This window comes from Hippocampus guttulatus, chromosome 17 (assembly GCF_054856545.1).
Source record: "Hippocampus guttulatus isolate MCC_2025c chromosome 17, RoL_Hgut_1.0, whole genome shotgun sequence".
NCBI classification, from domain to species: Eukaryota; Metazoa; Chordata; class Actinopteri; order Syngnathiformes; family Syngnathidae; genus Hippocampus; species Hippocampus guttulatus.
The window spans coordinates 12,798,241-12,824,190 of NC_141277.1; the positions used below are offsets into that span (position 1 = coordinate 12,798,241).

At 42.2% G+C, this 25,950-nt stretch overlaps 1 protein-coding gene across 4 annotated transcripts in view; it reads right to left on the minus strand.

Annotated features, from left to right (window-relative positions):
• The window catches only part of dennd1a (DENN/MADD domain containing 1A), a 39,060-nt gene that overhangs the window by 11,705 nt on the left and 1,405 nt on the right, over positions 1-25,950 (minus strand). For 2 of the 4 annotated variants that reach the window (XM_086134341.1, XM_086134340.1), the window contains exons 2-13: positions 24,013-24,077; positions 20,823-20,866; positions 16,323-16,372; positions 11,306-11,425; positions 11,103-11,172; positions 10,629-10,709; positions 9,811-9,864; positions 7,932-8,042; positions 7,006-7,106; positions 6,358-6,403; positions 4,521-4,622; positions 972-1,097 (exon numbers count right to left, since the gene is read on the minus strand). In XM_086134341.1, coding sequence (XP_085990467.1) covers positions 972-1,097; positions 4,521-4,622; positions 6,358-6,403; positions 7,006-7,106; positions 7,932-8,042; positions 9,811-9,864; positions 10,629-10,709; positions 11,103-11,172; positions 11,306-11,425; positions 16,323-16,372; positions 20,823-20,866; positions 24,013-24,077 — 970 coding nt within the window. Of the gene's footprint in view, positions 1-971; positions 1,098-4,520; positions 4,623-6,357; positions 6,404-7,005; positions 7,107-7,931; positions 8,043-8,821; positions 9,702-9,810; positions 9,865-10,628; positions 10,710-11,102; positions 11,173-11,305; positions 11,426-16,322; positions 16,373-20,822; positions 20,867-24,012; positions 24,078-25,950 lie in introns of those variants that run through there. The other 2 variants (XM_086134342.1, XM_086134343.1) reach the window with 2 other exon arrangements.

The window sequence follows — 25,950 nt, forward strand, 5'->3', positions numbered from 1 at the left end:
GGTGGGTGTAAGACAAAAGTATTTGCAATTTCATGTGCATTGCTATCAGTGGCCAGCAGGTGGTGGTAAGATACAGAAATTATTTGCCAACCGCCAAAAGAAAGTGGAAGAACAAATGGAAGCAGAAGTAATAGTAGGCATACCAATAATATTCATTCATTCATTCATTTTCCGAATTGCTTCATCCTCACTAGGGTCGCCGGGGTGCTGGAGCCTATTCCAGCTGTCTGCGGGCAGTAGGCGGGGGACACCCTGAATCGGTTGTCAGCCAATCACAGGGCGCACAGAGACGAACAACCCTCCATGCCCACACTCACACCTAGGGACAATTTAGAGTGTTCAATCAGCCTGCCATGCATGTTTTTGGAATGTGGGAGGAAACGGGAGCACCCGGAGAAAACCCACGCAGGCCCGGGGAGAACTCCACACAGGGAGGCCAGAGCTGGAATCGAACCCGGTACCCCCGCACTGCGAAGCCAACGTGCTAACCACTGGACTACCAATAATAGTACATTTTATTTATAAGCGCCTTTCAAAACACTCAAGGACACTTTGCAATCAAGAACAAAACAATAAAACCGCTGTTAAAATTTTAGATAATAAAAGAAGAGATTAATTTAAATTAAGGATGCGATTTTTAATAGGTGGGTTTTGTGATGGGATTTGAATGTGAGAAGAAAATCTATATTACAGATTTCGGGTGGAACCGAGTTCCAGAGTTTGGGGGCAGAGCGGCTAAAAGCTCTGCACATGTAGTGAAGCCGTGATTAATGAAGCGCAACTGGCAAACAGTCCAGGATGAAGTTTGCCTCTTGCTTAAACTCAGCTCGGATTGATTCCAGCTCATCATTAAAAGGAGAAAAGTCATGAAATCAATGGATGGATAGATGATTTGATAAATGAAAACAAAAAAAACAGTGGTTTCTTTCTGTGTTAAATATGTTATCTGTAGTGTGAAACGATTTACTGACCAACTCAATCTGAAGAGCATTTCTGTAGCTGCCAAACAGAGCTGCCTGACTCTTGAGGAAGGCACGTGCCACACCATCGCCTGGGGTTGTTGAAAACTTCCTCAACCGACTTTTTAGAGATGAAACCTAATGGAACAATGCCCAATTTAATTTAAGGTACAATGTAGAAAGTCTAAAACTGAAACATTCATCTAAGGATTGGTGATTGGCAATTAGTTTTGCATTGCAATTTTGTGTAATAACCAAATTAACATCAGGCTTGTTTTTTTTTTTTTTGCCTCAGTAATATTGTGTGCCATGAGAAGGTGGATGATTATATAAATACTGGTACAGTGTGTGTTATATAAATAAATATATATATACACATACACACCGTATTGGCCTGATTATAAGACGGCCCTGATTATAAGACCGCCCCCTCTTTTTCAAGACTCAAGTTTGAAAAAAGCCTTTTTGAACACCAAATTAATTTTTATACAGAAAATAATTACAGTACATCTGAAACAAATGATTATAACAATATATTTGAGAGAAAAAGCATGCTATTTTGCCTCATTCAAATCTAAAGTACAATCACATTCGTAAATGAATGGCTTCTGGTTTTTGAAATGTAAATTACACCAAAACTGATCCTCAGGTGCTGGTTAACCTGGCCGATCTTCGACCCACTTTTCTCCAAATTGTCACCACGTTTCTCCATTTTCTGTTATCTCTTCTATTATTTTCTTCTCTTTTCATTGTTACCGCAATTTTTTTTTCGTGCTACCGCTATTTTTATTTTTATTCTTCGTGGCAGGGGTTCACTTTGGTCTGGGAAGTCAAGTTCAGCAGATATCTGGCGCCATCTAGGGTCGTGAATGGGTATAATGTCTAGACCGCGAATATAAGACGACCCCCACTTTTTCAGTCTTATTTCAATGCAAAAAACATCGTCTTATATTCGGGCCAATACGGTATATTTAGAGAGAGAGAGAGCGAGAGGGGGAGAGAAAGAAATACAAGTTGCATTTTTTTGGTATAAGGACTTCTAATACAGATAGAACTTACTGTACTTACTTTTTTTTTCAACGTAGTCTTCCGACACTTTTTCCATTTGTGCACAAGCCTCCATGTTCCCTCAGCGTAAAAATAATTGAACTGGTGTCTCAGCCAGTCGCTCACAACACTTTTGACTTGTCACTTTCAAACTTCATGCCAACTACTGTGAATAAGCAAGATGACCCTTTCTGATTGATGACCCTTGCATTTATTCTTTGTCTTTCTTGACCTGCCTCAGCAGTTCACAGCAGTTGATATGAAGTTTGAAAAACAAAGATAACTGAGCTGCTGATGATAGGCATTCATGAATTTATGTGAGCGGAGTGCGCTCTGCACCCCGGGAGAGGGAACAAGGATGACTTAACATCTGCTAATACTTATGTAAAAGTTTTTCTTTTCAGTTTAAAATGTAGTACATTAACTATTATCCCGCATCACATTGTAGCTAAAGGTACAATCCTGATGACCTTTTAGACCAGGGGTGCCCAACCTCTTTTGACCAAAGATCTACTTTTCAAGCATCCAACCTCCCACGAACGATCTGTTACCGCACGTGCATGCATACACTTACCATACCTGTCAACTTTTCGGAGCGCCAACCTGTATAAACTACCAAAAAAATCCTTATAAAGAGCAAAAAATCCTTATAACACACCAAAGCATTTTATATGTCAAAATATACCCACGAAATGTTCAATGATATTTATTGTAGATCTCCATAACACAATGTCTGGTTAATGTCTAATAATCATTCTACTTAGTGGCATTACTGTGTTCAAGAGTTGTATTCCTGCGTTACTTTTTTCACCAACTCCAAATCATTTGGAGTTGGTGAAAAAAAAAACCCGGAAATTTTCAGAATCCGTATGATTTGTGCGATACGGCCATATACGTAAGATTCACCACAAAATCCGTATGAATTATGGCTAAACCGTATGAGTTGACAGGTATGACTTACACACAAACACACATGCACGCATACACATGCACGGGCATGCTATGATGAGCAACCGCCATAACAGACCCTAGAACATGAACGAAACAGAAAAATAAACGAGCTATAAGATAACACCGAGTTTGTGAAAAGGATATCACTGCCTACCTTAGTGGGAGACCTGACACAGGGAAGCAGGGATGCACTTTTGTAGCATGTTAAGTGCAGAAAAATCACTTATCGTGGCTCGCGTGTACCATTTTAAATTGCTTCTCCTGGTGCTCCAGATTTCGATTCTTTGACAATGCCAGCGGTGAATTGCCGATCAAACAAACTTTGAATGAGAATAAACAAAAAATATATACAGTATGTCTCAACGGCTCTGCTGATGACTAGCTGCAAGCACGAAGTGCTGACCGCTAACAACTTCCTGTAATGGAGGTCATGCATCACCGTCGGTTACAGGTGACCTTTTATTTATTTATTTATTTTTGGGGGAGAAACTGAAACTGATCCTTAAGGTGCAGTGTACACCAACACAAAAATATATTAGAATAACAACACACACAGACACACAAATCTTATTTTTTGTTTCCATTTTCTCTCGTGGTCGACTTGGGACCGTTACATGGACTACCGGTCAGCCGCAATTGAATGGTTGGGCACTCCTGGTGTACAATGAACATTGATGAAATGTCACTGCTCGGTAAACAAGTTTCCAGGTGATGTTTTTTCTCTTTGAAGCATTATTAGTTTTTGGCGCGTGTGTGGTGGTCCTTCTGGAAGGTTTTCTTGACAGAGTGACCATGGAGTTCTTTTTCACCTCAAAGGGTCTTCTCCCCCGATTTCTAGGTTAAGGCAGGCGGACAGCTATAGTAATAATCCTGGTGGTTTGGAATTTCTAATGTGTATGGATGATGAGGGCTACTGTGCTCAATGCAACCTTCAAAGCAGCAGTTTTTTTTTTTTCCAGCAGATTCGTGCCAAATTCTGTGTTAGTTTTACAACAAACAAACTGCAAATGACTTCACTAAAGTACAAGACCAAAGACCAAAACCTTGTTTGTTTATTGGGGGACATTCAACTGTTAGCTGGCTGTCGAGGTACGCACACGTAAACGTGCTGGGCAGTACAGCTGACATGTACTGTCAGCTGTGGGACCTTATATAGACAGGTGTGTCCCTTTCCAAATCATGTCCAATCAACTGAAGGTGAACTTCAATGAAGCTGTAGGAATCGCTCAAGAATGATTAGTGGAAACATGATGCAACTTAGTTGTAAGTACTTATGGACATGTGATTTGTTAGATTTTTATTTGTAATTAATTTGTTAGAATTAAAAAAAAAAATCTCATTATGGGATGTTGTGTGTAGAATTTTGAGGATAGGCATGAATATATTCCATTTTGGAATGAAGCTGTAACACAACGAAAAGTGCGATGCAGACAGTTTCCGGTCGCACTGTAATGTTGCTGAGGTTGTTTAATGCTTTGCGTGCGTGCGTAGGACCATCTTGGTCATCAAAATGAGTGAGGAATGACAGGATAGAAAAGACAAAAACACGTGATTGCTCCTCACCACATCATGGGGTAGGCTTTGAAGATCATTATAGGGTGTTTCAAGGGTGTTTGTGTCCACATTCAAGATCACGACATCCTCCATAGCCATTCCTTGAACTTTCTAAAGAAAAGAAATCCACGTCATTCCAAGAAAATCAAGATACACAATGTACAAATAAAATCTAATGTTTATTTGTATAATATAAGATAAAGGACACGTGTGTGCGCGCGTGTGCGCGTGTTTTTAATAAATTTCTAATGTACCCTTTACTTTGTCATCTATTGCATTTAGTTTCATGACCTGAAATATCGAAAATAGATGATGAAATAGAAAATAACTAATATAGCAGTCAGAATGTTTTGCCCAGACAGTAACAAGGACATCCTAATAGCATCCTACACACATCTTCAAAATAGTTGTTACTCCTCTGTTCGTTACATTAATAAAAGTGACCAACGTAAGAATTTTTTTTAAAGAAAATTAATCTATGAAAATCTGACTTTGGTTTTGAATTGTGGTTCAACAGAATTATTTTAATAAATAAATTCTATTTTAATAAATAAATTCAAAACAAGCCTGAACAAAAATGATAGCACCCATAGAAAAGACAGAAAATGATTTGACCGTAGTAACATGTTCAACTAAGATGTGTCCAAGCCTATAAATTGTCCATCCATCCATTTTCCCAACCGCTTAATCCTCACCAGGGTCGCGGGGGGTGCTGGAGCCTATCCCAGCCGTCTTCGGGCAGTAGGCGGGGGACACCCTGAACCGGTTGCCAGCCAATCGCAGCCTATAAATTGTCATTCATCCTATTAAAAGTATGAGAAGTAGCCACTGTGCTGCTTGGTAATGTGTGTAAAGACATTATCATGGACCACAGGAAGTGAGTGTGATTGCCTGGCAATCTGTTCAGGGTGTACCCTGCATACTGCCCAAAGTCAGCAGGGCTAGACTTCAAGCAGGGATAGGCTCCAGTACGCCCGCGACCCCCCGTGAAGATTACGAGTAGGTGATTCGATGATGGATGGATGCATGAAGTGACTTTATCAGGGAAAGGGCCAGATGACAACGGAGGACAACACTTTTGAAAATAAAAAATAGGACAAAATCCACACCGACAAGCCACAAAGCTTTTGGAAGAATGCCATCTTGGCAGATGTACCCTTATCTTCTGGCCTCCTTCCACAGGTTGTCTCTGCACTTAAGAGTTCATTTTAAGAAGTATGCTTTTCGTTTTAGAATTTCAAAATGGTCTCGCCACACCGTTACCTCTCTGAGATGTTTCATCCCTACACTTCAGCCCGGTGCCTGAAGTTAGCTGAGCAGCTGCTCCTGGAGGTACTGAAGTTCAATCCAATACAATACAATATATCCATATTTATATAGCGCTTTCATAACAGCTGCAGCTGTAACAAAGCGCTGAACAAAAAGCGGAAGCTCAGACAGTATAGGGGTTCTTCTGTTGCTGGTCTCAAACAATGCAATGACCTCCCGTGTAACATTAGACAAGCCCCATGACTGTCCGTTTAGAAAACTCATTTTTATTCTTTTGTGTTAATTTATAATTTTGTGTGCATGAGACTTGAGCCCTTCTTTTAGTGTCTGAAAAAAGACACTGTCAAGTGTTTTTAATGTTGTTCCTGGTTTATTGTTGAGAAAATATGTTATGTTTGATTGTTTTGTTTGACTTTTAAATATGTGCAGAATTTTGTTTTTGCTGTCATTTTTAAAGTGTGTTTTTTTAAAAAAAACAGCTTTACCGGTACGTTGAAAGAGAATCATTTTTAAGACTAAAAAAAAAAAAAAATTGAATGCAACTGAATTTCATACTTTCAATGAGCAGATTACTGACCTCCATCAGGCTGGAATGGACTCCAATCAGGTAGGGCATTGGAGCACTGAAAAGAAAATCATGTTATCCCCCAAATTTAATGGAGTTTTTGGGTCTATTGCTGATCAGTGATAAGCAGTTGAAGAAAAGAGAAAATGTATTCCCGGTATTCCCAGTGACGTGTCAATGCATTTTTTCACAATGCTATACATACAGAGCAGGGTATAAATACACATGTGAGATGTGTCTGGTACAATGTCACGGTAACGAAAACCGAACTCAGAATTAGTCCTGCTGGAGGAGAGTGGAAGGTGAGCAGTTGCTCAACGGCATAAAGCAGCCCCAGAAATGTGCACTGTAATTCTTAATCCTTGGGATAATTTGACAAAAGGATGTCAGAGGTATATTAAATACCTGCAAATGTTTTGAAATTGTATGGCTTCAAATTTTTTGGTGTACATTTTTAAATGTGAAAAAAAACTTTTTTTTTAACCTCGTATATAAACTTGCCATTCACAAAAACTAGCAAGCAATTGGAAAAAGGATATTGAACAGATTTTTCGAATGTAAAAAATTGCACTACATCAAAGTCTTATTTGCATTATATATGTGAAAAGCACATGGATTCGTCTCATCTACAAGTATTTCAATAGGAGCCAACAAACTCACCAGCAGTAGTCTAATAGATGCTGTGGCAGGACTGGAATGTAAACATGTTGCCAGTGCATTGGATATAACATGGCAACAGACCCATGGACACAAGCTGTTAACTGTTTGCAAGAACAGAGAGGAAAAAAAGGTTAAAATGGAAACTGTATCATAGTGTGTGTGTGTGTATATATATATATATACTGTATATATATAATAGGTCCTCAAAAAATTTGCATATTGTGATAGTTAATTATTTTCTGTAATGTACTGATAAACATTAGACTTTCATTCATTTCAATATTTTAGATTCATTACACACAACTGAAGCAGTTTAAGCCTTTTATTGTTTTGAAATTGATGATTTTGAAAAGACCTCAAATATTTCAGTTGGTGTGCAATAAATCTAAAATATATATGTGAGAGTAGATTTTTTTATCATTACATTATGGAAAATAAGAAACTTTATCACAATACGCAATTTTTTTTTTTGAAGTACCTGATAGAAATTCTAGAGTGGGGAGAAGGAAATGCCAAAATGCCTGAAGTCTAGTGTCAAGTACCCACAGTCAGTGATGGTCTGGGGTGCAATGTCAGCTCCTGGTGTTGGTCCACTATGTTTTATCAAAGGCAGGGTCAATGCAGCTAGCTATCGGGAGAGTTTGGAGCACTTCATGCTTCCATTTGCTGAAAAGCTTTATGGAGATGAAGATTTCATTTTTCAGCACGACCTGGTACCTGCTCACAGTGCCAAACCCAGCGGTAAATGGTTTAGTGACCATGGTATTACTGTGCTCAATTGGCCTGCCAACCCCCCTGACCTGAACGCCAAAGATAATCTGTGGGATATTGTGAAGAGGAAGTTGAGAGACACCAGGCCCAACACTGTGGATGAGCTTCGACAGGTATTGCAGAAAATCTGAAAAAAACGTGGGGACTCAACTTACAGTGCTCAGTGTGCTGCAGCAGATGAGGATCCGACGTTCATAAAGCATACTAGCGTAGAGTTGAAGCATGTTATTCACATCGACTGCTAAAAAATACTCTGTCAGGTTCCTCTGCAAGAGCCAAACAAAAACTTGTGTTCGTTATGAAACATAAATTACACGGTGCACCGTGAAACATCCCTAAGTTCAAGTAAATACAGCATTATTTGAGGGTTGGGATGGGGGGGGGGGGGGGGGGTCGCTGGGTGGGGATAGCTCATTACCAGGCAAAAAAAGTCAACAATTGTGGAGTCAATCTGACACAAAAGCATCACAAACTACTATTGAATGACTAAAGAAAATAGGTGCAAAGAAAACCTGAAACAAACAAAAATTATTTTTCATTCTCAGGTAATTGTCATTCTTCATTCACGCATCTAATTTAAATGATGTACAATACTTGTGTTGCCAGCTTGGCAACTGTCACTACATCGACTGATTTTTTTCCCCCGACCCTATGGCAAGTCATTTTCAAAAAATCTGCTACACACAAATCCATCCAGTCATCCAAATTGGCTAAATTGCTATCCCTTGACCAGCATTTATTTCTCTTTTAGGAATTTCCATCAATTGTGTGGGTTCATGTGTATTAAGTCAATATTTACAATGCCTACTGTATATAGATATAAATAAAATCTAATGAAGTCATACTTTGCTGTCAGTGTGCTCTTTTCTACTGAATAGACCCGTCGGAACCTCTCTATGCAAGCTCAGCGTCATGTGGGTTGTGTGGAATTTTTCAATGATTCATTCAAACTGAATATGGCCTGACGAAAACGTGCTCATATTTAACAAAGATGGAATAGATCATGGGCGGCACGGTGGACAACTGGTCAGCACGTTGGCCTCACAGTGCAGAAGTGCAGGCTCCGGTCTTCCTGTGTGGAGTCTGCATGTTCTCCACGTGCTGCGTGGGTTTTCTCCGGGTGCTCCGGTTCCTTCCTACATTCCAAAAACATGCATGGTAGGCTAATGGAACACTCTAAAGTGTCCGTAAATGTGATTGTGAGCACGGATGGTTGTTTGTCTGTGTGCACCCTGCGATTGGCTGGCAACCAGTTCAGGGTGTACCCTGCCGACTGCCCGAAGAAAGCTGGGATAGCCTCCAGCACGCCCCTCAACCCCTGTGACGATAAGCAGTTCAGAAAATGGATGGATGTAATAGATTGTGTGGTATTTCTTCATGGTCGCTGATGGTGCAGTGGTACACATGCTGGACTTGTGTGCGGGCAGCGTGGGATCGGTTCCCACTCAGTGACGGTGTGATGTGGGTATGAATGGTCATTTGTCTCAATATGTGCCCTGCAAGAGACTGGCGACCACTTCAGGGTATAGTCTGCCTTCTGCCCAAAGTCAGCTGGGATAGGCTCCAGCAACTTCCCGTGACCCAGTTCTGTACAAGCAGTGTTGAAAATGGATGGATGGATGGTATTTCTTCACTTTTTTAGAGGAAGAGATTCCGCGTGCTATTTGACCCAAACGTTCTGCGAAAATTCCATAAGGAGTGGAAAAAAAAATCAAAGAGCTCAAAAACAACAAATCTTATCATTCAACACAATTTCAACACAATTATTATGTTCAAGTGAGTAGTATCAGTCAAATATAACATTGCCATTTCTGTGGCGGTATTCTGAAAGCAAAAAGAGCTCTATTAAAGAACCCGCCCGGAAGCCAGCACTTGTTGCCATCGTCGCTGGATTTGAAATCACAAAAAAAAAAAAAAACCCCTCAAAGTACTAGTTTTCGCTCAACGACTGCATGAGGGTATCGCTAGACACTGTTTTGTATGCTCAAGGAGCGAGATTTGATCCTTGTCGAAGAAAAAGTGGAAAAAACTCACGTTCTCTGGTATTCTGGGGAGCTCTTTTAAGTCAGGTACAGTGAAGTAGAAATGCTGGAATCAACAGAAAACCAAATCATCATTAGAAGGTTTTAAGATAATATTTACCATTGGTGTCAGTCATCTTTTGTCATTATCCAGAGCGCGATGGAGTGCCACACTTGCAAATGTGTCGTCAGTGTGCCACAACACACTTTGTGGTAACACTGAAACCAAACCGTTGTTCAAGACAACTGCACACCATACCTCACAAGTTTTTATCTAGCATGATTAAAGCTCCATGTGTTTTTTTGTTTTGTTGCACAAAGGAAATGAAATCAATTACCAGAGCCCAAGAGAGATGTCCAAGTAAAATAATCAATTTGATTAAACACACGCACGCACGCACACACACACACACACACACACACACACACACACACACACACACACACACACACACACACACACACACGCACACACACACACACACACACACACACGTATAGTCTGGTTTACCTTAGTATATTTCCACTGATGATTTAGCAATAAATTTTCAGACCACAATAAATTTGAGCAACAACACACATGGACACCCAAAATTACAACTTTGGACGGTGGAATACAAAACTGTGCAAATGGAATGGCAAAATTGCTGGCTTCACAAGCATTTTTCATACTTATGGGTGCCGAATCATACCAGTGAACTGTGATGGGAGAAATGTTTACCTGCTCCACAAAATACATTGAGGTTTACACATTTGCTTTTCCCCCCCCCCAAGTTAATTCTTATCTTAAACAAAAATGATGATAAAATGATGTAGTGAATTGTGACTCACCATAGCAAGATGAACAGGGACACCAGGCTCAGGAATGGAAAGGGTGTGTAAGGACACCAGGAGATCCCGGAAATTGATTTCCTAAAGCATTCAAAAGATTAAAGAAAATGAAGAATATCCTACAATAAATATCACATTATATTTTCTTTTAAGGTGTCTTTCTTGAGTGTCCGTATGCCATTTATGCAATTTATTCATAAAGTACTGCAATCCCACTTTCACACTGTTCACCTTTAGTACATTTGCATTTATTTAGTATGTTGCAGCTACGACTACACTGATGACTGAAGAAATAAGGAATCTTACAAATATTGCCAAATTACATTTCAGGGCATTGTTATTTTTAGTTGGCTTTGAATGGGGTTTTCATTCAACTTTGTAGGTTGGTGACATAGAGTGACATTTTGCAGACATTTATTGAGATTTTATTTAGCCGACATTAATACAAAGTTACAATATCTTTATTTTCCTTACCTGGCCAAACACAGTGTAATCTGCAATGATATTTAGCAGTTTATAATACACATCAAACCAGGGCAGGTAGCTGGGGAATACAAAGAAACCTTTAGTAGGAAAGTTGACAGCTCAGGACAATTTTGATGGAAATTCCAAAATAATGCAGTTGCACAATAAATGAAACAAATAAAAGAGAACAAAAAAGTAAACATGACGCTCACCTAAGGAGACAATAGCAGGTGTGTGAGCTTGACGAGAGGCGACAAAACCCAAATCTGTGTTTACTGTTGATGTCAGTCAGCACAAAGGTGAAATTTTGGTCCATCTGGTTGATCATGACACTGCAGAGAGAAAAGGTTTGACAACACAATGTGATAATACAATATGAGTATTCAAGACAGCGCGCTTCATGCTTGAAAACCATCCTATATGAAGAAAAACAATGGTGGGTAAAAGATTTCTAAATTTCAGTTCTCAGGTGGCACCACCAGTTATTAAGTTTGCGGAGGAATTACTTTTTCCACATCGGGTATCTGCCCTAATTGGATTTGTGAGATATGAACTTTGTTTTGACAAACAATGTAACTGATCGGGAGGTAGTTTCGTCGCCAGACTACCGTGCAGGCAGAATGGGTTCAGCTCCCACTCAGTGAGATGTGACTGTCTGTTTATTTGTTGATTGACCATATAAACAGATGACAGCAATTTGGTAGGAAGTAAAAGAGAAGTTCAAAAATCTTCAAAGAAGTAAATAACACAGTTTAGATGTTCAAAGAAAGTAGGAAGAAGTTTGAAAAAACTGAACTAGTCCTCCTCCTTGTTCTTTGTGTATTTTCATGTTTTAATATGAATATAATAATAGATCAATCATCTATAGCAGGGGTCCCAAACGTTTTGGAGCAAAGATCTACTTTTCAATCAACCAACCTCCCTCACTTGATGACCCGTTATCGTGCACACGCGCATACGCACGCACTTACACACGCATGCCATAATGAGCAACAGCCATAATGGCCCCTAAGATGAACGAAACAGAAAAATAAAGAAGACACAAGAGTTTATGAGCTTGTTTAAAGGAAATTACTGCCTACCTTCAGTGGGAGGCCTGACAAGGAGGCATACGATTCACTTTTGAAGCCAGTTATCTAGCTTACGTGTACCGTTTTAAAATGCTCCTCTCAGCCCTTCAGATTACCATTCTTTGTGAGTGCCATCGCTGAATTGTACACGAAACAAACTCTGAATGAGAATAATAATACTAATAATAATAAAAGCAATATCGCAACAGCTCTGATCGCAAGCTGCAATTGCAAACTGCTGAGCCCAAAAAACTTCCGGTGACACAGGTCACCCACCACCATAGGTTAAAGGTGACCTGCTTTACTTTATTTAATTTTTTTAAATACTTTTTGTGAAAGTGAGACTGATAGGATGATTAGGGTGGAGTGTGAATGAACACAAAAAATATATTACTAACATGCACAGAGACACAAAAATGTTTTTTTGACTCAACACCCCTCGCGAACGACTTGAGCCCAGTCTGCGAGCTACCGGTCCATTGCGAACGACGTAATGGCGCACCCCTGATCGAGAGTATATCTCAGAAACTACTCTATCTACCTGTCAGAGATTTCCTCGGACAAAGTTAAAGAAATGACTCGGCACACAGGAAAATTGTCTTCAATATCGGCGGGAGCGGATCTCTGAGAGCGAACGACGGCCAGTTGCTCCGCGATCACACTCACCCCTCCCTCTCCGCCGGTTCGAACTTTTATTGCAAAATACAAGAAAGACACTGCCCCCGAGATTTGCACCCCGCGCCCCCCGGTAATGATTTGATTTACCCGAATACACAAGTCACAGACTTTGCTGATGACTAATGTCCACCTGGGCGCGACAGCTGTTCCCAAACTGTCATTTGGTATTCAACGACTCTTTGTTCCCAATTTGTTTATTCCCACTCTGTGATTGAATTTAGCCTTCGCCCCCCTTGCTTTAACGTGATTACTCAGGAAAGGCCCTCCGCCTAAACGGCCGACACCTCTGCGCTGAGTATGTCTAGACGTGCCCAAATTAACCGAAACTTTAAACATGATACAATTTTGTTCGTAGATTTCTCTATCACTACCCCACCCCCACCCTCATTTTCTCCCCTACAGATCTACGAACAGGACGTGAGACGGCAAGCAGCAGAAGATCAAGAAAGCTGCGGGGCCCGACAAAGTCTCCCCCTCCTGGCTGAAAGTCTGCGCTGACCAGCTGGCTCCGGTCTTCACACAAATCTTCAACAGATCCCTGGAGCTGTGTGAGGTCCCATCCTACTTCAAACAGTCTACCATCATCCCAGTTCCCAAGAAATCGGCAACATCGGAACTGAATGACTATAGGCCTGTCGCTCTGACGTCTGTGGTCATGAAGTCCTTTGAACGCCTTGTGCTGAACCACCTAAAGAATGTCACCGGACCCCTGCTGGACCCTCTTCAGTTTGACTACCAGGCAAACAGGTCTGTGGAGGACGCAGTCAACATAGGTCTGCACAACATCCTCGAGCACCTCGACAGCACAGGGACCTACGCAAGGATCCTGTTTGTGGATTTCAGCTCTGCGCTCAACACCATCATCCCGGAACTCCTCACCCCCAAACTTCTCCAGCTCGGTGTGTCCCCTACGATCTGCCAGTGGATCCTCAGCTTCCTGACGGGACGGATACAACAGGTAAGACTGGGAAGAACAACATCATCAACACGCACCACTAGCACTGGAGCCCCACAGGGATGCGTTCTCTCTCCACTGCTCTTCTCCCTCTACACAAACGATTGCACCTCAACAAGTCCAGCTGTCAAACTCATAAAGTTCGCAGACGACACCACGGTCATCGGTCTCATCAAAGACGGCGACGAGTCTGCGTACCGACAAGTGGAGCAGCTGGAGCTCTGGTGCAACCGACACAACCTCGGGCTGAACACGCTCAAGACTGTAGAGATGATCGTGGACTTCAGGAAACATCCTTCACCACAGTTGCCCCTCACACTATCCAACTGCCCTGTGTCAACCGTCGAGACCTTCAAGTTCCTGGGAATCACAATCTCCTAGGACATGAAGTGGGAAGTCAACACCATCTCCATCCTGAAAAGGGCCTGGCAGAGGATGTACTTCCTGAGGCTGCTGAGGATGCATGGCCTGCCACAGGAGGTGCTACGTCAGTTCTACATGGCAGTCACCGAATCAATCCTGTGTTCTTCCATCACGGTTTGGTTTGGGGCCGCCACAAAAAAAGGGCAAAATCGGACTTCAACGGACAGTTAGGATGGCGGAAAAAATCACTGGCACCGCCCTACCCACTCTTGAGGACTTGCACACTGCAAGAATCAAAACAAGGGCACGGAAAATCCTCCTGGATCCCCCGCACCCTGCCCACCATCTTTTCCAGCTACTCCCCTCAGGCAGGCGCTACAGATCCATGCGCACCAAATCCAGCAGACACTTAAGCAGCTTTTTCCCTCTAGCCATTAACTCCCTAAACAGTCACTGAGGTAGTCACTCTTCTTGTACAACAAATACTGCTACTGGTCACTCTAAAATGATCCAAAGATTTTTTTCAGCAACTGTACAACTGTCATAGTATTGTATTCTACCACTGATCACTTTAGCTCTGCTGATACTTTGCACATTGTCTCACAGTTGTCACTGGGTGGTACCACCGCACTACGGTTCACTTATTATATACGATTCTGATTTCACATGTTATTTTCACATTAAACCACAAGAGGCCGCTCTAGACCTGTATTGATAAAACCATGATGAGTCTGACGTAAGCGACGTAGAAGAGGAAGCGCTGCATCTTCAACCTCCGGAGTTGGTAGAGTTGTTTTAAAAGTGACACAGAGGATGAGGATTTCAATGGATTTTGTGATTTGGAGTGTCATTGATGGTTTGGTGAACTTGTTAGCATGTTCTTTATGCTATATATAGTTATCTGAATAACTCTTAATATGTTACTTGAACATACCAGGCACGTTCTCAGTTTGTGGTTTATGCGTCATGTAACTTATTCAGCGTGTTGTTTTCTATTTTATTTTAATTTTAAATTGCCTTTCAAGATTGCATGTATGTTCTTGGTGTTGGATTTTATCAAATAAATTTCACCCCAAAATGCGACTTATACTCCAGTGCGACTTATATACAGTATGTTTTTTACTTCTTTATTATGCATTTTATGGTTGGTGCGACCTATACTCCAGAGTGACTTATAGTCCGGAAAATACAGTATTTGCTGTGTATCTTATTTTGAAGGCACGTCTAAAAGTTACCTTCGCGACCAGAGAGTGTTGTGGCCAGAAAGGACGTCATGTCACGATTCGTGTTTATTATTATGTTTCAAAAATACCATACTTTTCATGCAGGTCATATCATATTATTTGGTTGTACTTATCCGGAACCTTAAAGGCCGGTCCCTGAAAATATTGGCTGACATGAAACCAGTCCATGGGGCAAAAAAGGCAATAATGTATCCATCCTCCACAACCTTCATGGCAAGAACTGACAGTCATACCATCTTCCCCTCTAGGAATCCAAGGTACAGTATAGCTAGTAGCAGTTGTTCTTTCATGACAAACAGGTTTCCCCTTCCCTGCTCTTCTCAGCAATGGATCATCAGCACATGTTGCAAGCAGAAAAATGATCTCAGAGGTCTAGACGAACAATCTGTCTGGCAAGTGAAAAATAATGATGCCACCAAACAGATCCAGAGAAGTTTGAAAATGCAGAAAGATAATAACCCTTAAGCTCACTGCCAGAACTAGAAAGACGAGAGGGCTTTGAAATCACCAAGTCCACACTTCACTTTGACAGGATATGCCAGTTAAAATGGACACTGATGGGAGTATTTAGACAAAACAACTGGAGGAGGTTGCAGTAAAAACTATTAAAATATCCATTAACTTTGTGATGTCATTGGGTCGCTGCCTTTGCAGTTATTGCAAGCAAAGTATTGATCCCAAATGTTATTTCTTATATATTTAAATCTATTTGAATGTTTTTGCTCATCAAAAATATGGCTTTTCTTTTCAGAGTTCTTTTGTTTGACGTTAAACCCATATGATTTTGGTTTGCGGCAAAAATGAAATTATTGGCCTTGTTGCTGCGCTCTTGGAGGAGAGTGTAACTGATAGATTAGACGGGCAGACAGACACACAGACAAACAGACAAACAAAAGAGCAGAAAGTTGTCAAAGTGTACCTATCCAAGCAGAACGGAAAGCAGAACTTTGGCACCGTCTTAATGGTTTCCTGTTGAAGACATGAAAATTATTAGCATGTCAATGTATGAAAACAGCACAATATACTGCAGCCACTTTATAAAATTAACATCTCTTTTTACATTTTTGTCATATTTTTTTTCAAATTCTATGACCATAAACCACATTGTTAATAGTTTAGCTGCATCTGCATGAGGTCAAATTATTGTTTTGCTGCAACAAAAATGTGAAGGGCAAAATGATAAGGCCTCCGAGAATGAACAGTTAATGGTCAGTGTTGCACCTGAACGAGTACGATGAACGAAAGCTTATGAAGTCGTTCATATTTTGGGCGAACGTGAAGTAAACGTAGTGGACTTCTGACTTCTGACTATTGAACGTTTCTGCAAACGTGTTCATTCCAGCGCCTGTGAATGGCTTTTGAACAACCGTTCAATTTTTTTTTCTTGAATAAAATTTGTCTTCCAGGAGAAAACGCAGCTAAACACATGGAAAACGAGCTTTGACATGTTGGGGGATAAACACCTTATTTGGCAACCAAAGGAGCCTCGCATCGCTGCATGCATCAACAAAATATAAAGCATTATCCCACTAATTGCCCACGAGTCTGAGCGTGTGTGTGTGTGTGCTGTCAGGCAATCACATTTTTAAAAATATGTGCTGTCAGGCAATCACATTTTTAAAAATAATAGCACCATTTTCCATAATTCTTGTCACGTTTTGCGAGATGGTAGTTGTAGGACCCCAAAAAGCAGGGAGGCAGGGAGGAGCAGGGTGGATTGACCAAAATGTATTTAACAAAAAATACACACAGGAGTACAATGGAAAAAACACGAAGTCGAAGTACTCAAAAATGCCTGGAAATCACAAGTATCAAACCAAATTACAGCAGGAAACAAAACATGACAGGAGCACATGTATGCTCACATACTCACAGCTCACAATGACCCAACCAAGACTGGCAGAAACTCAGGGAACTAAATACAAGCCAAGTGACGAGACAACGAGAAACACCTGGACAACACACAAAGGGTTGAGGGAGCTAATTGGTTACACACAAGGAACACTGATAACGAGAACAGGTGGCGAAAAAAGGGCACATGAGGAATCAAAACCAAACGTAACCAGATCGAAACATAACAGTACCCCCCCCCCCCTCAAGGGACGGATCCCAGACGTCCCAAAGTCACCCAGTGGCCGGAGTCTGTGGAAACAGGGCGGGAGGGCGGGACGCAACACTTGCGTCACCGGGGATGGGAACAGAGGGCGACAGCAACCTTTGCCTCGCCGGGAATAGGGACGGAGGGCGACAGCAACCTTTGCCTCGCCGGGAATAGGGACGGAGGGCGACGGCAATCTTTGCCTCGCCAGGAACAGGGATGGGCGACGGCAACCCTTGCCTCGCCGGGAATAGGGACGGAGGGCGACGGCAACCCTTGCCTCGCCAGGAACAGGGACAGAGGACGATGGCAACCTTTGCCTCGCCAGGAACAGGGACGGGCGACGGCAACTCTTGCCTCGTTGGGAATCAGGACGGAGGGCGACGGCAACCCTGGCCATGCCGGAAACAGAAAAGGGAGGCAGTGGGACCAGGCCTCTAGTCCTGCGGGGTCCAGTTGGTTGGGTCATTGTGTCTGGACTTCCCCCTTCTGAAGGTAACACTGTGATCCTAACGGTGGTGGACCGCTTCAGCAAGGGAGTTCACCTGGTGGCCCTGCCTAAACTACCGTCGGCCTCAGAGACTGCGGAGCTCCTCATGGCCCATGTGTTCCGCCTGCATGGTCTTCCCAAGGATGTTGTCTCTGATCGAGGACCCCAATTCGTCTCCCGTGTATGGCAGGCATTCTGCAAGGGGTTAGGCGCTTCTGTTAGTGTCTCCTCAGGATATCATCCCCAGACTAACGGACAGACTGAGAGGATGAACCAGAGCGTGGAGTCCGCCCTTCGTTGTGTGGCCGCGAAGAAGCCTGCCTCCTGGAGCCGGTTTCTTCCCTGGGTTGAATATGCTATCAACTCGCTGGTCTGCTCCACCACCGGCTTCTCACCCTTCAAGGTATCTCTGGGGTACCAGCCACCCATCTTCTCTGCACAGGAGTCTGAAGTGGCAGTTCCTTCGGTGCAGAACCACCTGGATCGCTGTCGCCGTGTCTGGGAGGTCACCCGATCCGCTCTGCTCCGTGCGACGGAACGTGCCAGTCGTGGTGCCAACCGTCGTCGTCGTTCAGCACCGGCTTACCGACCTGGGCAGAAGGTGTGGCTGTCATCCAAGGATCTTCCTCTTCAGTCGGGTGACAAAAAACTCAACCCCTGGTTTGTTGGGCCCTATGTGATCCAGAAGGTGCTCGGTCCTGCAGCAGTGCGTCTGAAGCTCCCTCCCTCTATGAAGATCCATCCTGTTTTTCATGTGTCTCGGGTTAAACCTGTGTCTGTCGACCCCCTGTTGCCTCCGACCCCGGCCCCGCCTCCCCCCGAGTTTGTGGACGGGCACCCCCAGTGGAAGGTCCGTGAACTGCTGGATGTCCGGCGCCGGGGGCGCGGATTCCAGTATCTGGTTGACTGGGTGGGCTACGGCGTGGAGGATCGGAGCTGGGTCTCTTCCCGGCTCATTATGGACCCTGCCCTGATCACCGAGTTTCATCGCGCCCATCCCGGCAGGCCTGGCAGGTCGCCGGGTGGCTCCCGTAGGGGAGGGGGTACTGTTAGGGAGGGCCCGGCCAGGCAGCCTCCTCAGCCAGGGTGCTCTGCACCTCACACCTGAGACTCGTTAGCTCATCACCCACCTGTTGCCTATCTGCTCGTTTGGACTGGTACAAATTGACTCACAGACCATTCCTCAGTGCAAGTTCGTGCCGTCACCACGCCAGTGGACTCTGTTGCCATCTCCTGCAGCTTTTTGTTCCTTGTGTGGACATTTCCTTGTGGACTCCTCATGCTTCTTCCTGAGTGACTTTGTGAAGACTCTTGAATAAACTACGCCAAGTGTTGGCTTCCACGATACCTGCCTGTTGTCGTGCTATTGGGGTCACATCCAAACCCTAACAATTCTGATGAATCACATTTTTCTACTTTTACTTGCTTGTAACAAATATTTACCTGAGTAAAATATTGGAATTGATGTAAAATTGTCAATTAAACGTATTCATACTATTGATTCAAAGACTGTTCTAATAGGTTTCTTTCATTCTTGAATACAATTCGTCTGTATAATACCACTGTTTCAACAAAACAATCAAAACTGACTCAGCTTTTCCATTCATGTTTCGTTCTACCCATGAGGACCATCATCTATTTTGAGAGTACACAGGTGCAAATGTACAGTCAGCGAGGTTGGGGAACTGGCCATGTCGTGTCCTCTACATGCGGAGGAGTCAAGGGAATGGTGACCGCTAATCATTGTTTGGAATGTAATCACTGAAGTAAAAAAATTGAGCTGTCAGTCCTGCTAAAATGGAGGCAAGCTGCTAGCCGCTGCGCCTAACTAAGTTTCACCTGATATTGGTGGAGGTTTTTTTTTTCTTTTTTTCTTTTTGTGTAACATGATACAGTATATCTCAGACTTAAGACAAATGCGATATTGGTTTGGCTATGCATGTCTCGCGTTGCTCACTGTGGTCCAAGGAATCCATCCATTCATTTTCTAATCCAAGGATCCTCAAAAGCAGGGGTGCCCATTACGTGGATCCTGATCTACCGGTAGATCTAAGACAGGTCCCAAGTAGATCGGAGGAGTGTCGAGGAGAAAAAAAACTAACAACCATTTGTGTGTCTTTGTACATGTTAGTAATATATTTTTTGTGTTAATGTAGGCTGCACCCTAATCATCCTATCAGTCTCATTTTCACAAAAAAAACAAAAAAAAATAAAATAAAATAAAGCAGGTAAATCTTGAATTTACGGTGGCGCGCGCGCATGTGTGTGTGTGTGTGTGTGTGCGCGTGCGCCGGTAAGGGTAGATCCCGGGAGGTTAGTTGATCGAAAAGTAGATCTTCGGTCCAAAAAGTTTGGGCACCCCTGCTCAAAACGGTCACGGGCATGCTGGAGCCTAATCCCACCTGTCCTCGGGCAGCAGGCGGGGTACACCCTGAATAGGTTGCCAGCCAATCGCAGGGCACACCTTGGCGAACAATCATTGATGCTCACAATCACACCTAGGGACAATTTAGAGTGTTTCATTGACCTGCCATGCATGTTTTTGGAATGTGGGAGGAAACCGGAATACCCGGAGAAAACCCACACAGGCACAAGAAGAACAGGCAAAGGCAAACACGGGAAGGCCAGAGCCGGAGTCGAACCCTGGAGCTCTGCACTGTGAGGCCAGCATGTTAACCAGTTGACCACTGCCGCCCGGTCCAAGGAATGCTCAAGGAATTTTTATGAATGCTCAGACGCATAGAAAACTGGAGTGAACATTGACGACAGGTAAAACTTCTCATACAGACACAATGAAAGGAAATGCAAACTAAAAGTTTGAAAAAACAGACCTCATCTTGAAAGTCTTCCGGGAATTTCCTTCGGATTGCAGGCTCTGGTAGAAAAACAAAATGAAAATATTTTAAATTATAAACATACAAAACAGAAACAAAATGGGCTGTCATAAAGCAATCAGTCCAATTTAATTTAACCAAGGTGATTTTTTTCAGATTTCTTTTCAAGGTTCATTGATTCGATAATTATTTGAAAGCTTATTCAAAACAAGTCTTGTTTAAGCCTGTGCTCTTGCCATTTCAGAAATTGTTGGATGCCTGTGAGAAGCAGAGCTGTTATTGAATGCAATGCTTTCTTCGATCTATGCTCAATTGGACTCAGGCTAAAAGCGATGAACCCGTCTAATCACTACACGCTTGAGACAAATTTCGTCGCCTTTGTGACACTCAAGGAGCTCCCAAGAAGTTGAAAATTGATCCTACTTGTGCACATCTCTGAGTTGTTTGGGAACCTACCTGGAAAGCCTTGGCAAAGCTGAGCTCCTTCATGATTTTGCAGGACTTCGATAGCTTATTCCCAGAAATTCAGTGACGTCACGATGGTGATGCCTCTCTGATCAGTGTCTAGTCCCAAGCACTTTTCCAAGGAAAATGGTCTGTCGCTCCTTTGCTTGTCACACAGGTCACTTAAAGCAAGCTCTAGTTCTTATTGTAGCTTCACCACCCACATTTTGCAACCTTTTGAAAATGTTTAGTAATGGTTCAACTAGTGACAGCCAAACGAAGCCTCATGAAACAATGAAGCTTTGCAGACAATTGGTTTGTACATGGTTTAAAGCTTCATGGTGCTTCATTTGCTCTATGGTGCCACCAATGATCTCGAAGCAGTCAGAAGAAGATGTCACCAGTGTTGAGAATTCTATGGCTGTGTGTGTAAGGCAGGGGTGTCAAAGATTTTTTGTTGTGGGCCACATTGTATTTACGGTTTGCCTTGGAGGGCCATTATGAATTTTGGGAAACCAGATAGCTGTTTAATCATATCTACATGTTACATACTCAGTGCACAACAAATTGATGAATAACTAATTTTAAAATCAGAAGTCAAGAATATTGACTGTGATTGTGGATTACACATGACAATTTGAAATTTTGGTTCAGACTTTAACAAGCATTACAGAACTTGACATGCTTGATTTGTTTTCGCGGGCCACATAAAATGATGTGGCGGGCCAGATCTGGCCCCCGGGCCTTGATTTTGACACTGGGTATCACGAAATGTTATGAATATGCTTGTGTCATGATATGAACAAAATGAAACAAGTGCTATAAGGATAATTTGTTATTCATTTTTATTTGGAAATAATAGCTTTCCCACAGTGTTTGGCTTTAGCTGGTTTCTTTTTTTAGAAAGTATTTCACCAGCTTTAGAAGACATTCTTTCATAGGGCACAGATGAACCTCGGGTGCAGAGAAATGCAAGTGCCAGATCATATAAATGTGGATCTGTGTCTCCCAGTACATTAACGGATTGTTCATTCCGTCAATATTTGGTTCGTATCGGTTCTTTGATCAACCCTTCATTAATCAGTCTTCAGGCAAACAACTAATGCCATTACATCACAGCTCTCAATCAGCTTGCTATGCTAGCGAATTCAGGATTTTAGCCTCTGTAAACCCAGCTTTCATTTGCGGACTGTTTGCGAGGCCTCAAGATCAGGTGTCTACTTGGGATGAGCCTGAGTTTGTCGATCAATTAATCTGATTATAATCCTGATTCAGACTGACAATCGCATCATACAACGCTGCCCTTGTGCGAGACACCAATTTCCTCCCCGAACGCCAGTGTCCCTTGTCTTGTCACCCAGCCTTTAACAATCCCCGAAATGCCTGTTGCCGCTGAGGAAGAACCCATGCAACTTGGCAGAACCTGCCTCTCCCCAGAGGAAAACGCCCGGCAGGTTTCGCAGGGTCTTTCTTTGCATCTTTTGTGGAAGATCCGGGCACTTCATTAATCAGTGCTTATGGCGACCCAGGACTCCACTTGTGATCACAGACCACACAGCCTTAGGTTGAGTCACACTAAGACTTCTAGTGAACCTTCTCAATGGATTAATTTGCCTGCCAATGTGTCCTCCCACAACAACTGCGTCTCTCTTCGGGTGTTGGTTGATTCAGAGGCAGATGACTTCATCTTGTTGATGAAGAGTTTGTGCCGCAAATGCACATCGAGGTGTCAAGATCTAGCATCAGGGAGCCTCCATAGACAACGTTCAATCAAGCGACGTCTGATGTATACACTGAACCAAACCTGTTTCTAAGGTTTGCTCTGCAGAAGGCCGCCGTTTCTCAAATGCATTTGGCCACATGAAGAAAATTAAAAACGTTTTGATGGTTCTTTGCAGTTTTTTTCCCCCATTCAACGTGATGCATAAGCAACATATCGACAATTTTTCCCCCGATAAGTCATTCCAAATGTGCACTATGAGTATTGGTGGTGGGGGGACCGAGGGAGGTGGCTTGGCACACACCGATCCCGATCGTCTTTGCATCTGCAAAAGTGCAGTGTGGTGCCCCTGCCAAGAGGAGTGGTGTCAGATGGGGCTATTGCAAAAGCAGAAAAAGTGCTGCAGCTGGTTCAATGCTGATTCAAAGTCAGAAACACATTGTTCTTGGTTGGTCTGTATTCCATTAAAATATTGTATCAATGTCTGTGAGTTTGATTTTAAAATTGATGCAAAGCGAGTCAGGTTTGGTCAACAGGTCCGCTCTCAGTTCGGTTAGCATATTAAAATAGCATTGACAACGTTGGCTGTGGCAAGATTTTTTTTTCAAGATTCAACCGTATTAGATGTCATAATTATTCATGAGGATAGTTTCAGCAACATTTTAGGTTTGGTTGGGATTTAGTTGTGGTAATTTAGGGTAAATAATAACAATAACATACAATAAAAATAACAAAATACAGAATGCTGCGCCTCTCCCCAGCTCACGAAACAGAAGTCACATTTTGCATTTTTTGGGGTGTTAATTTAAACAATCTTAGTCGCTATTAAAAAAATCCAACCTAACAGCTAAAATTTTTAAAACATCAACATGACATCCTCTCCCGGCTTTCTTCGATAATACGCGTCCATCAATGGTTTGATTTTATTATTATTTTACCATTTGGTTGTTGGCTAAGAATGGTAAAATGTTCCTCAAAAATATTGCTTTTTTTTTTTTAAATAAAGTGTCTTGAGAAACTTACCCGAGTTTTGTGTGCCTGGATGAACAACCTCCATATATACCTCAAAAGCAGATGCTGGACTTTCCCTAGAGAAGAAAAAAATTTTTTGATTACAATTTTAACCTTTTTTGCTTGGCTGAACAACTGTTACTAATACATAAAAAATAAGACTTAACTCAATCATAAACAATCAACTAGTTTTCTTTTTTTTTCGATAATCAACACGATTTCTTTCTTAAATTTAAACTGCATAATTGTGCATTGCAGTTAACTTGATTTTCCTGTCTAGAAACATTAGTGGATGAGAGCATGGACTGCGGAACACATTAGAATCACAGTAGTGCATATGCCTGTTGTAACAGAACTTTTGAATGAGCCCAGATTGTTAAAAATGGATGAAACTTTAATTTTGTCAGGCTGTAAGCACCAAAGGTTAAGCCCGTATATCACTGAGCTGCAAAGGTTTGCAGGTGTGTGTGCAGGTAGCGAATGTTTTTTTTTGTCAGTGTTGCATACAATTTGTAAGCAGTCGCAAAGGCATTCACCAGACATTCCCAAACAGCAGAGATAGGCATTCCATCCCATTCCATCCCAGACGGATGCCCATTTTGGGATGGAGGATGAGAAGTTTTTTTAAAAAGGACAGAAGTAGGTTTTTATCCATCCCTTTAATTGTCCCTAACCGGGTTGAGTATGTGATGTCGGGAAGCAAAATAATAAGGCCAGAGGGTAGCCAAACACTGTATTTTCTTAACAGGCTATGAACAGCACAACACTAGTTCGTATGACTCATTTATTTGCCATTAGTGAACTCCTCTCCTTCCTTTTTCATCTCAACAGTATTTTTATAGCAACACTGCCACTGTGCTCTTTGACGTAGTGTTTTCCTGTACTGCTGTTAAACCGACTGCTAGTAAGTGCAGTCATCAAGTTGTTTCTCTGATGCCTTTGATCAGCTTTGTCTTCCCTCTTCAAACACAGAGGAACTCAGCTCTTCTTGTCAAAATGTATTGGATTCTCTGGCTCCATTAAAAACAATGCAACCAAAAGTAAGAACCCAGCCATAAACAGAAGCATTGTGGGTCGTACAATGTCAGAAACGTGTACATGTAGCAGGCTGTTCTGCACATTAACCCTTTCATGCACCCTGTAACCTGAAAACATGGTAAGCTGTCCACTGTTGTAACCGCTGTCCCTCAAAGGGTTGATCTTCTTTCTTCGACTATAACCTTTTAAAGGAGAACCAAAAATTGGAATCATGATTTCAATTTTGATTAATTGTCCAGTCCTAAGTTATTGAGCAAATCTCAACTCAGAATTGATTGTTAACTTTCCCTTATGCAAAATAGTGCAAACAAAAAATAATACTGCTGATATTTTAAATGAAAACAGTACTTCTTAACTTCTGTTTAATATTCTGTATTTCATTTAAATAACTGGTCCCACAGATTCATTCGTCTTTAGCAATTCTGTTTTCAGATGTAATAAGGGAAGTCAAATGAATCAGTTCTCATAGGTGAAAATTAACCCTCAGTACTCAAAATAACAGATAGATTGGATTGGATAGTGTTCCCTCTTCTCTCATCTGACGTCTACGGTGAAGTCCTCCGTCATTTCCAGTCTATGTTGTTCTGTATGATTTAAAATTTAAATTTAGTTACTGTTTTGCTGTCATGCGGTTCGAGCCCGACCTATGTGACAAGCATGCTGTATCACCCGAGCACTTATTTTTGTATTATGTATTGAGACTGCATTTTAATAGTTCAGCAATTAGCATGGATTCCCATCTTTCTCTCCATACTCCCTTCATCTTCATCGTAAGAAGTGTAGCTTTTTCACTGCTGCGGTGGTGATTTGTGACTTATGCTATGAAGAAACTGGATACAAACCAAACTTTTGCCTTCTCATCATTTAGCCATGACAGCTATCAAGCCACAGCATGTAAGTAGCAGCGTCTTC